The sequence below is a fragment of the Cyrtonyx montezumae genome, unplaced genomic scaffold, assembly GCF_038088225.1.
Source record: "Cyrtonyx montezumae isolate F1298 unplaced genomic scaffold, pur_monq_1.0 scaffold_25, whole genome shotgun sequence".
NCBI lineage: Eukaryota > Metazoa > Chordata > Aves > Galliformes > Odontophoridae > Cyrtonyx > Cyrtonyx montezumae.
The window spans coordinates 3,996,331-4,011,123 of record NW_027071992.1 but is presented as its reverse complement, the minus strand read 5'-3'; the positions used below and the strand labels follow the sequence as shown (position 1 = coordinate 4,011,123).

Here is a 14,793-nt window from a genome sequence, read left to right as displayed (position 1 = left end):
CTATAGCATTGCATGGGGTTATTGTGGCCAAAGTGCAGGACCCGGCACTTGGTCTTATTGAACCTCATCCCATTGAGCTCAGCCCAGCTGTTCAGCCTATCCAGATCCCTCTGAAGGGCCTCCCTACCCTCAGGCAGTTTGGCGCATCCTCCCAACTTGGTGTCATCTGCAAACTTACTGAGGGTATCAATAATTATAGAATAATCATAGATGTCTGGACAGAAAGACAATACTTTCTAAGCTCATTGTACCTTCCCATAATCTTTTTAGTTGTTGATTTATTTACTTGCAGGGAAATAAACAGCCCAAGACAGAAAAAAAAATGTTTTAGTTTTGATGTGAAATTATTAGTCTGGGCAAGGTAGCCTTTGAATGTTTTTCATGAAATTAGTAAACAGAATTTCAAATGTAAAGAATTAGCAAAAATCTTAGGCATGCATAATCCTCCTTGTAAAAATGTGTTTCCTTGCATGTAATGAGGCTTTGTGGATTTCTTCTTTCATTTTAAAAGCTTTGTCTTGTTTTATTTCTCAGTAAGTTGATTCTTTGATGAGATATACCAGCTGGCTTTCTGTTTTGTGTTCTAATTGGTAAGAGCTGAATTATTCATCTAGAAAATAGCAAGAGGTAATTTGCTTCATACATTTTTATTTGGTTATTAAGATTCAGAAGACTGTTATTGATTTCTGACAGAGGCACTACATTTATGTCTTTGAACTCAAACTAATGATAGGAATAGTAGCTATACAAAAACCTTTGAATTGTAAATAATCTCCACTGAATTCCAGTGGATGTTATTTTAATGGAAAAAAAAAATCTCCACACATTCTCTTAAAAAGAGTAAGTCTGTCATATCTTTCTGTCAGGTGCAAATATTTGTAATTTTTTGTTTGAATTATATTTAAAATACTTTAAAGAAGAAAAATTACTCCAAATGAGCAGTTTCTTCCTGGGAGAAGTGAGAGGTGTTAGTTGCAGTTATCAACAGTAAAAGGTCGAAAGACATGTTAATTCAAGCAGGGCTTTTGTGAACTAATGCATAGTACAGGAGCTTAGAACCTATGTTTGTTTAGATTGCATATATCAGGTTTATGTAGATTGCTTGAAAAAAAAAGAGTGAGCTATATGGAATAAAGACTTGAGAAAACTGTAACTGTTAATAGAACTTGTATAAATTATTTTGTTCTCATTTAAGTGATTACCTCTTCCGTCTCTGTATGTGTCATCCCAGTTGCATGGAGAGTTCATAAAGTTTTGAAATACATAAATGATTTATAGCTAGCAGTGCCAATAGTTAATGCTGATACTGATCAGCAAGGCATATTATATGACTAACTCTGTAGGGCTGCAGTTTTTACAAACTTCCTGCTTCAACAGATGAAATGTATATCATTTAATGGCTTTATCACATTTTGGGATTTCTGCACAATTTTGTCTGTTTTTTTTTTCTTGCATTGAATGCCTTAAGAATGTCACAAAACAAAAACCTAGTTGTATCAGTGAAGAACAGTGGTTCCTAACCACTGCCTTATAAAAAGGAGTGTTCCTTTGCATAAGGAACTCAAAATCTTGTGTTTCCTGTGAAAGGCTTCAGTTCTCGGCTTTTTCAAATACTTATAGTCATTAGTTGCTTTTCTAGACTCTTGGGAAACAAGGCCTTGGACATCTTGAAACACATTTACTGTGTATTACCTGCTAAGTTGCCTATGTGATGCTGATTATTTTGTGTGCAGATGAACTCTGCATCACATACACAGTGAGTTCAGGAGTCAGCTTTTGTGGATGTGCAAATAACTGCTTACAGTCAATTTACCTCTGTAAATTTATTGCAGATTTCAGCATTTAAACCAAAAGCTCTATAAAAACCCTACAGCCAGTAAGACAGATACGACAGTGAATATAAAAATTCTCAGACAGGGATTATATCCAGGTGTTCTGAAGCCCAACTGCTAGCATGCACTAGGGCCTGGATTTTCAGGGGGCAAAAGGAACAGAAAGATGTTCAGGCAGTCATATAATTTTAGTCAGACTTGGATACAAAGTGCTGGCATCCAGAGAGAGCCCACAGTTGAAGTCGGGAGAGCAAGACAAGAGAAGTATTTGAAAAGTGCAGAGAGAATGTGTAAGGAAAGCAGAAGGATGAGGGTGAGCTTAGGGCGGATGGTTGGGCATTGCAATGAGAAAGGCTGTGAAACAGGTGGCAGAATTTTAGTGTACAGAAGTTTTAGTGTGCACAATTTTAGTGTAAAAAAGTTAGGCTTTCCCATGTGCGTCCATGGGCAAGAGGAGTTTGGAATTTGGTAACTGTACAGAAAAGAATGAAATTTTGACATCTAAGAGAATAAGTATACAGATTTGAAGTATCTGAGGCAGGCAGGGTAGGGAGGTTTGAGCTTTTCATGCAGAAAAAGCTAAAACTCAGGATTTGATAAATGATTGTGATGGGGATGAGCAGCTGTTGTTTAAGGAAGGAAGTGGATGCTTTATTGAGTGTGGGGAAAGGTTTGAAACCAACTTGGAGCTTGGGACATAAAATTGGGGTTAACTGGGAAATCCTTGCAGGCATTCGCACTGAGTGAGTGCCATCTTCTCCTGAACATCTCTAGCAACAAATGCTTTTTTCCTTGTTGGAAGTAACTTAGAACTCATAGCTTATTTTAACTATTAAATCTTATACTGTCATTATAACCAGAATATGAAAGAGCATGATGTACACATGGGAGAAGGCCGGTGTGTGTGTAAGCAACTGAGGATGGTACTTCATCTGTTAAAGAAGACAGAAGTACTGTATGCTAGAAAAATGTTCAGGACAAACACTGGGAAATTTCATATGTGAAACAGTAAAGGAGATGTTTCATGAAATGAAGTCTTCTTTCAGGCAGGGCTCATAGAAAGGAAAGCAGACCAAAGCAAGACAGGCAATTGCACTGGCAATATGCTGTAAAAAGAGTATAGCAAGCTCTGTTGGTTTGTTGGAATCCCACAGATAGATCAGAACTTTCGTCAGTGTTGCAAAAGGGATACAGCATGATACTAAATTATTCAGTTCACTGATGATAGTAATATAGTACTTTCTTTATTATTGAATGAGGCAACACAATATCTTTCATTATGGCTGCACGATAAAAAGTGTGGTTAAGTGGGATCAAGTTTAAAAGTATGCATAGTCACGTCTCAGGAAAGGAGGTCCCATCAGTGATGTTTTAACACATTGTTCTGAGCACAGCTTAGAAAGCACTGAGCCCCTGAAGTGCTGGTTGCTGCAAGGACGCTGTGCCAATCCGTACTTGCCTCTTTTGTTAGTCTTTTGGTCTTTATCTGCTGCTGTTCATATCAATAACACAGGACTGGGTCAGAATGAAATCTGTATGTCTGGAACAGTTTTCTTAAGTAACTAATCTTTTATGAGCATTTACAGAATAAATGGTTATTGTAGGCTGCATATTAATCAGGCACAGTTTTAAAGTGAAATATGCCTTCTTATTATCTTTCCTTCTTCAGTAATAGCAAAACTAATTATGTCAATTTATACAGTTGAGAGAATATTTTAAGTTGTTGATAGCCTTATTTTGAGTATTGCTAGTACCTCAGTTTGGCAAGAACACACACCACAGATGTGCCCATTCATGTTCTGGTGCTAATCCTTTATTTGCTCACTTTCTTGATTACAGGATTTTGATTTGCACATAATGTTGCTTTGGTTATCCAGTGACTGGTTTTCACTAGCCATCTGCCAGACTCCTCTGGCACTGTGGATATGTATGCAGGTGATTTGACTGGAAGTTCCTTTTTAGAGTATTACAACACAGGCGCAAAAAAGTTAAGGTATACATTTTAACAAATACATGCCATTTTAGAAATTATTTAGGGAATGTAGTCATCAAATAAGATTGAGTTTGCTTTTTTAAGAAGGAGCAAATACATTGGAAATGATTTGGAGCTCTCTCAGTTGTTCTGTTTCATAATTAAACCCCTTTTGGAAGTTGCTGTACAATTTTTGAGGAGCTTCACAGCTCTGAGTTTTTGTCTGCAGATGGCAAGAATCAGATATAGAGACAGTTTATTTCAGCTCTTGCTGCAGTCATAGACATTTGGAGTTATTTTCCATGCCACAACGTATTGAAGACAGTAGTCAATATGGATCATAGTGCCTGAAGAAAACCAGCATGATCTTATAGAGTTTCCAAATTTTATCCTGTTTCAGTACTGTACAAAAGTTTATTTCATAATATGCTTCAGATCAAAGAAACATCTGTTGTTCTTTGTTGGCCTCTTTTAAGTTCAAGAATTCAATTCGCAGAACAGTTTTAATATTGATGTTCTCAACTGAAATTTACTCAATGTATAGGTGGTTAAAAAGAGACTATTTTAATAATGGATTTAAAATGCAAGCCATATTTACCAGCTGTCAGTTTTCAGATGTGTTATACACTAACTACTTCTTGATTGTATATGTATCTTTAATGTATCAACAGTAGTTTCTCTGTGACTTTCTATAGCAGAAGGAATACAGAGTAGTTAATTTCCTGTATTGATACAGCTGTTCTTAATGTAGAGTGGCTGCATTACAGGGTCTAATCCATGACAAACTCAGTCCATCTTTCCTTAAGGTTAATTGCAGACGTACAAGTGAAGAATAACGTTTGTCTAAATCCTGTAGAAGGTGAAGAATACCAAATTAAAATTAATGTAGCTTCTTGTCTACATAATTCCCCCGAGGAGATGCTCCCAAACTGTTCATCTGAAAATAGCTTCCAGCATTTTGTGTTATCTTTAAAGTAAGTGTAGAAAAAAGTAAGGAGAAATACTCCCACAACATTCTCCTGGAGAAGCTGGCAGCCCATAGCTTGGATAGGTGTACTCTTTGCTGGATAAAGAACTGGCTGTAGGGCTGGGAGAGTGGTGGTGAAGGGAGTTAGATCCAACTGGTGAGTGGTCATGAGTGGTATTATTCCTCAAGGGTCAGTATTGGGGCCAGCCCTGTTTAATATCTTTGTTAATGGTCTGGAAGAAAGGATTGATTGTGTGGACCCTCAGTAAGTTTGCAGATGACGCCAAGCTGGGAGGAAGTTTCAATCTGCCTGTGGGTAGGAGGGCCCGATAGAGGGGTATGAGCAGGCTGGATACCTGGGCTGAGTGCACTAGGATGAAGTTCAACAAACCCAAGCACTGGGTCCTACACTGCAGATGCAGATCTATAAGCAGGTTCTGCACACAATAAAACAATAGAAGTTGCCATAAATAAATAAATAAATAAAATGATATGAGTTGTCATAGATAGATAGATAGATAGATAGATAGATAGATAGATAGATAGATAGATAGATAGATAGATAAATGTGATGATGTGGTGATGTCTAATCAGTGGTTCTCCAAAGGAAGAATTTCTCTTTTCAGTAGTCCTTCACTCCTCTATACAAAGAATTCTCAAATGATTATATATTTTATCATGGACTAAAAAGATCCACCATTAAATATCACTGAAAGTACAGCAAAAATTAAAAATGGTCTTTTTTGGAATGCATGGAAACAACTGTGCTGACAAGTTCTGTACAAAATGTAGGAAAAGAATACAAAGAAACAGTCAGTATCCATAACTGAAAAAATGAATTCCAGCTAAGTTCTCTATTAAAATAGTTTTGTTTTTTTCTTGTTGTTTGTTTTGGTTTTTTTTTTTCTTGTTGTTTGTTTGTTTGTTTAATGGATTTCTCAATTATCTTGACTAAGGTTTGACATTATTTTAATGAAAATAACTGGCACATGAACAACAGTTTTTATATATTAGCCAATACTAAAGACAGGAACTTCAAGAAGTCCTGATTAAACAGTACTAGAAGGCAGCAGCAGCACTACAGCAGACAAAAAATGAATGAATGCTGATGAACATTGTCAGGCAGTGGTACACACTGAAGGAGACACAGATTTTATGTCTTATTCACCTTGAGACTCCCAGGAGACATTATATCTGTTTAGAGGAGAAAAATTTGCACGGCTCTGCAGAGACCCATCGTAATGATTGAGAGCAACCTGGAAACAGAGCAGAAGTACAGAAAGTGCTCCCTTGCCACCTTGTCCTTCACAGATGGGCCAGAATTTCTGCCTTTGCAGCTCACTTCCCACCCACTTTCCTCTGCCACAAATTGTGCCCAGCACAGATGCACGGAGGTGAAAGAAACCTGAGCAGCTCGACTCAACTGACATACACACATAGTAGGCTTACTTAGCATTTATCTTACTAAATAGAGAAGTCAGGAGGAGTGGAAAGGAGTGATTGTTTGGCAGGGTAACGGGGATGTTCTTGGGGTCTCCCAGAGCCTATAAAAATTTCAGAGATCTCTAATTCATATGCTTCAATTTAATCATGCTTCTCCAAAGTGACAAAGAGAAAAAAAAGAGTTTGGATGGCAGTAAGTTTTAAAGGTGATCAGAAATGGATAAATCCTTCCTCAGAAAAAAGTCATGGTAATTGGCATTATGGACTAACTGCTGTAACTTGCAGAATGGATAGGCAACCATTATTTGCAGATTTGCTTTCATTAGAATTTCAAAAAAATATTTAAAGGTATTTAAAAAAAACCTTAAAATTATCAAATACTTTTTGCACAACTTTGATTTCTTCAAATCTTTGACATTAAGAGCTTTAGAGAATTTAAAGTGGGATTGCAATTTCACATAAATGAATGAATGGCATGAGTAACCTATTTGAAAGCAAGAGTAACACACAGAGAAATCCCATTTCAGTACAAAAGCAAGTCTTTTGTTTTGGGGATTAAAATCAACTTTCCTCAAATCAGATACTTGCATATTTGATCATTATGTAATTGTTGAACTGAGGTTTCTTTGCACCTCTCTGTGTTGTTTACTGCTAGTTGTGATTAAGTGAATTTGGATGGAGTATGATCTTCCAATCCCTCTGCTTTTTCGCTGTGAATGTCTTCTACACTTCTGTTTTTCCAGAACAGTCATTACAAATAATTAAAAAATAGCGTAGTTTACAAAGAAAGTTATACATGTTAAGTACTTTGAGTTCTCTATTTTCATACAGGGTTTTTATTTTAACTCGAAAGACTCCACTTGCATCTGCAGATCTATAAAGTACTATGAGTATTTTATAAAAAGTAATTAAAAAAAAGTTTCTGATATACTTCACGTGGAGACATAGTATTAGAGCAAGCAGGATTTGTTTAGATGAGTGTTCTCAAAATAAATTCAAATACTTATAATAGGAATTCATATATGTTTGCACTGTTGAACTATGTGTGTACACGTATGGATATGGCTGGATTAGAGAAGAATTCATATTACTAGATTTAAGGAATCCAGAGATTAATTACTCAGGAGATGAATTACAGTATTTGGAGCCTTTCAATTCTTGGTCATTGAAGGGAATTCAGTGGAAGAAGGCACCAAAAGAGACAGGCTTATGGATCTTGTTAAGTATCTCATCCATCTCATGAGATAGAGTGTTACCTTACTGTAACAAAGAGTACCAACTCTGAACAATCAAATTTATTATTTGCTAAACACAGAAGACAAGAGTTAGGTTTTAAATCTTTCAAAATCAAGTCTGTGGAGAGCTTCTTATCCTACAAAGTGAGAAAACCTAGCAGTGAGGTGTGAGATTTCCTGCTCCCAGTTGTTCTGTTGTTCTGTAACTGAGAGAAGAGTTAACTTATTTTTGTCATAGTAAATCTAGTTGCTTTTATAAAGATGTTTCATCTGATGATGTATTCTTCAGCAGGTCTACGAAGACGCTCAGATACTGTAACAAGGAGACATTTCCCACATGCAGCTCACAGAATGGACTACATGGACTTTGAGGATGATAGCCGTGGATGGCGATTTGATATGGACATGGTGATAATATACATCTATTCGGTCAACTGGGTAATAGGATTTATTGTGTTCTGTTTTCTTTGCTATTTCTTTTTCCCTTTCTAGTCTGTAGAGATCGCACCTAAGGAAAATAACAATCCTGAACCACAATAATGTGAATAGAAAACAACTGGAGAAGGAGAAATGTTCAATGTTGCGTTTTTACCATTCAAAACTGCAGCAGTCTGCATCAAGCATGCTATTAGGCTTTTTGATGCTTCTGCCATGTATGACTAAGTACTCGAGTTTGGTTCCAGTTATAATGTGAAATCCAGATATTCTTCATTCACTAGCAGTTTTACCTTGTCTTGGTTGGGAACATTACTCCTAATGTATAAAATAATTACTCTAGAATTAGACATTACTGTTTGTTCTTAGAAGAGTTAGAGTTCTTTGTGCTGCGATGGAAAATGATCCATACAGTCATGCTTGGGCCTGACTCTGTATTAACACAGTTTGTAAATAAGCCTTCTCACTCATTGGTGCTTCAATTCCTTGTGTATAAAAACCAATAAAGGCCGTTGCCATATATATAATCAGATCTGTTGGGGATAGTAGATTATAAGCACTGCACTATGTAATATATAAATATTTACCAGAGTAATTTCACTGACATAATCCAAATTCCTGAAAGCTTTGACAATTGATAGACCTGTCAGCTTTCTGTTGTGGGGATATACTGTACTCAGTGCCTGAAATCTTGAGCCTATAAACCAAAAAGAGAAATTAAACTGCACAGCGTTTGACAGTTTGTCTTTTCAGCAAATGGCAATCAGAAGGAATCAACTAGCAACCCAAGATCTGCACATTAAAGGGACATTTTCTGTGCAGATTCACAGAGCAGTTGTACCTTTAGTAGCCATCCAGATGACTGCATATGGATCCAGCAAGAGAGTTGATGGGAGCAGGCAGCAGGCCTGCAGCTGTGTTGCCATGAGACACTAACTCCAGTAAATAATGGAGGAATAATGGGAATTGGAGCATTCTCCTGTAGTAATTCAGTCTGTACATGACTGTATTACTATTGAATTATTGTACCAATTTGAGGATACGGTTTAAGTGGGGGCTCACTAGTTCTATGTGTCTCCGGGGAGACCGTGTAGGAGTACACAGTGTTTATGTGCACCTTTCATTTAAAAGAATTGTAAAGCACTTTATATCTATTCCATGTAGAGATTGCTGAGTTTCAGTACCAAACTGCAGACAGGTCAGCAATCAGTCTGTACTTGCTACTTTACACAGTATTTTCAAATGAAAGTGAAATTAAATTACAGAGAGGATATTTGAAACTATATTGGGAATCAAATGCTGAATAATGATATAAGGTAGTTGAAGGGTTTACTTTTCAGGAAGGTACAAGGAAGTTATTTCTTAGTGCATGATCCGACAAAGTGCACTGTGGTTTGATCTAAAAAAGCATTTATGTTGTTACTGTGGTGTCAGGATTTGTGTGGGAGACCTGTGTTTTTCTCAGTAGGTGGTATAATCCCCTGTTCTAACAGAGAACAAGGAGAAACGTGTTATAGAAGGTGCCATCTGCCAAATGTTATGGAATGAAACCAGAGGCTTTATCAGTGTGCTTAACATTGAGCACGTGCTTACGCTTCTTTGCTGGAGCAGGGCCATCGTGCTCAGTACCTTATAGGTCACAAAGAGATCAGGACCAGAAACTTTTACTTAATCTGAAAAACAGCAGTAAATCATCTACTTATATTTAATTTTCTTACAGGCTGCATAAAACAATTTATTTGCATCTTTGAGAATATTTGTGTAGAATTAGACATTGCAAGTCTAACCACACTGATTGAAATAAATGTCCTTTGCCATCATATTTAATACATGCAAATTTAAGAAGGTATAATAATTGAGATTAACTATCACTGTGTGGTTATGACCATGACGGAAATACATTCTCAGTAATTGTATTAACACCTAGCTACATTATCTCTACTTAAAAATGATTGGCTTTATTACTGGTGCTGTAGGCATACAATTTTAAAAGCTTTAAGGTTGTAGGAAAGCACTTGGTAAATTTCCTTCTCTATACGAATGCAAGTAAATCTTTAAAAATTTGGAGTGTTTTTAGGCATAGGCTTCTGTTTTGCTGTAGCAAAACATACGTGTAGGTCTGTATGCTGAAATTTTATCTGTAATTTTTGAAACTTTTCTATTCCAGAACTGAGTTTCTAATCTTTTTTTTTGTTTGTCTCTAATGGTACGAACTTCATGCTCCTCCCTCCATGAAGAGAGGGATAGATCTACCTGTTAAGCCAAAATTGCTTCTACCTTTTATCTCAGAAAATACTAAAATAAAGAGATATGTTATGAAAAATATCTTTAATTTCAATGATGTAGTCTGAAATTTCAGTAATAATCTAAATTAAAATAATTTAACCAGGATACCTGCTGTAGCTGTATCCTTAAGTAAATATTTCAAAATATACTGAGACATAAAAAAACCTTAGAATAGATACTAACTAATTATATAAGAAAGAGTTACTTATATCATTTTTAATAGCCGGTTATGTTGGATTAATTCTGAAAAAAGGCAACAAGAAGAGTCAAAAATCCAGTGTAATGTTGTCCCCATCAAGTAAAAGTTGATAACTGAGGGGTGGCTGCATTTCCTGAATTTAGTATGAGAGATGGTTTAGTGTGGCATTTCCAGCTGAGCAGCAGCGCCTTTCTTTGTGGCCTAAACAATGAACTCTTTCTTGTGCTGTCCTATTTTACTTCATATTGTTTGTTATTAATTCCAGGTAATTGTTTTTTTTTAAGGCTTACAAATGACTGTTTCAATTTTGAGACATCTTCCATAAAGGGAAAAAAAACCACAGGAAAAAAAAAAAAAGCCTGGTAGGTGTAGAAAGAAGGTGAAATTTTTGTAGTTAATCACTTTTGTGAGATACATTCTTTTGTAAAATATACAGTGAAAATTAAAAGGTTCAAATCTGGTTTTCATCAAAGACTGCGTGTAAAATGATGTTGATACCTGTGGGAGCAATTTTCTGGTTTAGATGATCCTGCTCTTCAATTTTGTCTTTCTTATCTGCAATGGTATTACAATGTTTGCAATAAAATTTGAGTTGTTTATAATATTTTGCAGCCATTAAGTAGCTTTTCCTTGGTGGAACTAAATTTTAATAATTTTTTTTCTATCAATGTCACCCTATCTATCCTTCTTGGAGTACAGGTGGGTTTTGCTGAACATTTTGTTACTGCGATTACCTCTTTTCATATTAGCAGACTTTCATCAGAAATTATCCTGGGGCAAGGTTTCAGTCCTGGTGCTTCTAGTCCAAACTAATCAACTGTTCAAGTCAGCATAAAACCAGGATGAGAATGAGAAGTTTGCCTTTTGAATGTCAGAGGGACTTTGTGCACATTCAGTAACGTGTTTCTAGCCTAGCAGTGGCTATGTTTATAAATCTCTTGCCTGTTGGAGGTGCAGTCATTTTGCTTTCCTTCCACAGCTTATTTAAAAAATTCCCAAGCAACAGCTGCATCTGCTCACAAAGCTGAGATCGAAGGTTAGCCTTTACCAGTACTGTACAGATACAGCTGAAGTACATATATATGTCACCAACAGCATTACCACAGTTACTGATGGAGAAGGATGATGATGAAGCAGAGTTCGGGCTTATTTTGTCGCTGTGGAAAATAAACCTCATAACATTCTCATGAATCTCTGAGAGAAAAAAAAGCAACTATTTTAGCTGTCATAACAAGTACTCTGTCATGTAGCACTGCTTTTGTGAATATATATTAAGCATGCAGCATCTTTTGTCCTTGGCAGCTCATTCCACTTCATAACTGTGAGTTGTACTTAGAAATTAGTAAGCGAATCTCTGCATGAGAAACAGATTAAAAGAGAGGAAGGGAACACTGAAAATTCATATTTGCTCCTGTGGGTGCAAAAAAGAGAACTAACCTTAGCACTGCACTGGAAAACAAAAGATATTCCTGTACGGTGTATCAGAGATGTTACATGAAAGGACTGTTTTCACTCATTGATCGTGGATGGGATGAACAAGAGACAGAAAGTGCCTACTTGCAGTCCTCTTGCCTTCAGACTGAGAAGGCTGCTGTTTCCTGAGTGCAATTCCATGACCTCAGCACTGACGTGCTCCTGTTTCACTTCTGCCTCCATGACAAAGCATCATGACGCACTGGTAGAGGTAGCAGATGCAGCAGATCCTGCTTACATGGCTATGTCTCATCTACTTCAGGGAAGACTCAGCAGGCAGAATAGAAATATCCTATATTTGGGTTTGATTGAGGAAAGAAGATTGCCCACGGAGGTTTTTAGCTATATTTATATGTTTAATCTATGACCAGTACACCTTAAATTTTACTTTCTCATTCAGATCTTTAGGTCAAAGTCTCAGTGTCAAATCTCAATGTCCTTTCCTCTCCAAGTATTTCAGCTCCTCTACACCAGCCTTCTGAGGTCCTTCGGGGTAATTCCAGCTCTGTAGGAAGATGCAGGCGTCAGGAATGTAGGACAGTGAGTGCATTCTGCTGATACTCAGCCCCACAGCCTGGAAGATGCTGAGGGAAAAGAGGCAAGATACTTTGTGGATTGGACTGGGCTTGCTTGATTGGAACCACACAACAAGCTCTCCTTGGACATACCTATTTGTTTACCAGAAAATGCCAAGACAGACAGTATTAGCAAACAGTGAATTGGATTGAAAAACAGTGGAACAGACATACTCATAGGGTTGTGGTCAGTGGCACAAAGTACATCTGGAGGCCAGTCATTAGCAGTGTAGCAGTGCGTTTGCTGGTGACAAACACCTGGGAGGATTGATGTACTAGAGGGTTGTGCTGCCAACCAAAAGAAACAGGCTACAAAAAGGGACCAATGGGAACTCCATGCAGTTCAGCAAAGGGAACTGCAAAGCCCTGCACATAGAGAGAAACAACCACTATCTCCAGTATATTCTGGGGATTATCATCTGGAAAGCAGCTTTACAGAAAAGGGCTTGGGAGTCCTGGTGGACACCAAGTTGAACATGAGTGAGCAGTGCACCCTTGTAACAAGAAGGCTCTGTGGGCTGCATTAGGAAAAGCGTTGCCAGCTGGTTAAGGAAGGTGATCCTTCTCCTCAGTTCAGCTCATGAGGCCAAACCTGCATTGTCATGTCCAGTTCTGCATTCCCCAGTAGAGGAGAGACCTGAACATACTGGAGAGAGTCCAACAAAGGACCATGAAAATGATGAATGTAATAGAGCATCTCTCATGAGTAATTCTGTGAAGTGAAAAGAACTGGATCTTTCACCAGTGAGCAGATTGACTGGACAGTTCTGGGTAGAACATCATGGTTTTGCTTAAAAGTACAGGGCAGTATGGCACCACAAAATCTTTGAACACGTGTACGTCCATTTCAGTTGGTTTCTATATGTATTTTTAATTCACCAGCTGGAACAAATCCTGTTCAACTCTTTTTTTTCCTCTGACTTGTATCTTGAGTCTCTACAGCCAGTTTTTCTTCTTGTACAGTACAAACTTTCAGGAGATATTTTTTATTCTTTCAAATTTCCAGTTGTGGGTGACTTAATTTGAAACTCCTGACGTAAAGATTTCCTTTGAACAGGTCCTGAGGCAGAAGAACTAAAGCTCATGTTTGTAAGCCTCATAAACCTTAAATACACCTCTTTGTCATGGACAGTTTCCACCAGAATCAGCGGGAGCTGGTATTGCAGTGGTAGCTGCCCCTCAGTGTTACCAGGTATCAGTGATGAATCAGATGGCTTATTTAAGTTTTCAGTTCAGTTCTTGGATGAAAAAAACACAGCAATTATATTCTGATTATTTGCTAGATATCATTTTAACTTAGTCTGTGTCATTTTCTGTCAAACATTTTTTTCGGTTCTACATTTTTACATAAGGCATTAAAATTTAATCAGGCAATCACTTAAAATATATTGCACATGTAATCTTTTATGCTTAACCAGGAGGATGAAGCAGAAAGAATAAATGCCACTGGTAAAAAGATCACTGAAGATCATTTGATATTGATACAAGTATTAAAAATTAATTATATACAATTCTTTTTGCTGTCATAGGGAAGAATGAGTATTAAAATGCTGATTGTGTAACACACTCCATTGTTTTAAACTAGAGAGTGGAACTAAACTGAGCAGAAGGCAAATTTGCATGTCACAACACAATACTAGCTGTATAAAATGACAGATATTAGATATTGACACAAAAATCTGCATGATGACCCTCTTTGATGAAGGAGTTATAAACAATAAAGAATTCTATGTAATCTCAGTCCGCCTGAAATAATCCCCATTTGGGAGATGTTAGCTCTTTGTATAATTGGGTTTCCATACCAGAAGTACTGTTTAGACTTAGAATCTCAATGTGAAAATGTCTGAAATTTACAAACGCTTGTCCTCAATCCTTGAAGCTTATAAATCCCAGAATACGTTACCAGCCATAGTATGGCACCTGATGGTGCCTGAAAGACAGCACGTTCCAATTAGAAACATGTGAGGTAAGAGTTGCCTTGCAGATGGCTCTAGCTAACTAATGTATGCATTTCATCTGCCAGAAGTTAAACTAGTTCTGAAATAATTTGAATTAGACTTCAGGGGAGAGAGAGTATGTTGATTTTCTTTTATATCTCCTGAAGCAGAAAATATTTGCAAGAAGTGAATGTTACAGGCAATTTATAGCTCTAGCCATTTCCATCTTTAAAAAGTGGTACCCAGATTTTATCTTTCCAAGGGTAAGTGAATTAAATGAATATAGAAGTTAGTAATTATTTGTATTGTCTTCAGGACCACATTTTTTCCCATGCATATAGTGCAATCTTTCATAAATATCAATAGCATAACCTAGAACTGTATTACATTCACTTAGGAGTCAAGACTCTTGGGTGTTTTTTTGTTAACATCTGGGAAA

The 14,793-nt window shown here is 37.0% G+C and overlaps 1 protein-coding gene across 3 annotated transcripts in view; it reads left to right on the top strand.

Annotated features, from left to right (window-relative positions):
* Nucleotides 1-14,793, top strand: part of RNF180 (ring finger protein 180) — a 92,131-nt gene that overhangs the window by 65,930 nt on the left and 11,408 nt on the right. The window contains exon 6 of one of the 3 annotated variants that reach the window (XM_065739805.1): nt 7,739-7,887. In XM_065739805.1, the coding sequence (XP_065595877.1) occupies nt 7,739-7,887 (149 nt within the window). Of the gene's footprint in view, nt 1-7,738; nt 10,001-14,793 lie in introns of those variants that run through there. The other 2 variants (XM_065739804.1, XM_065739803.1) reach the window with 2 other exon arrangements.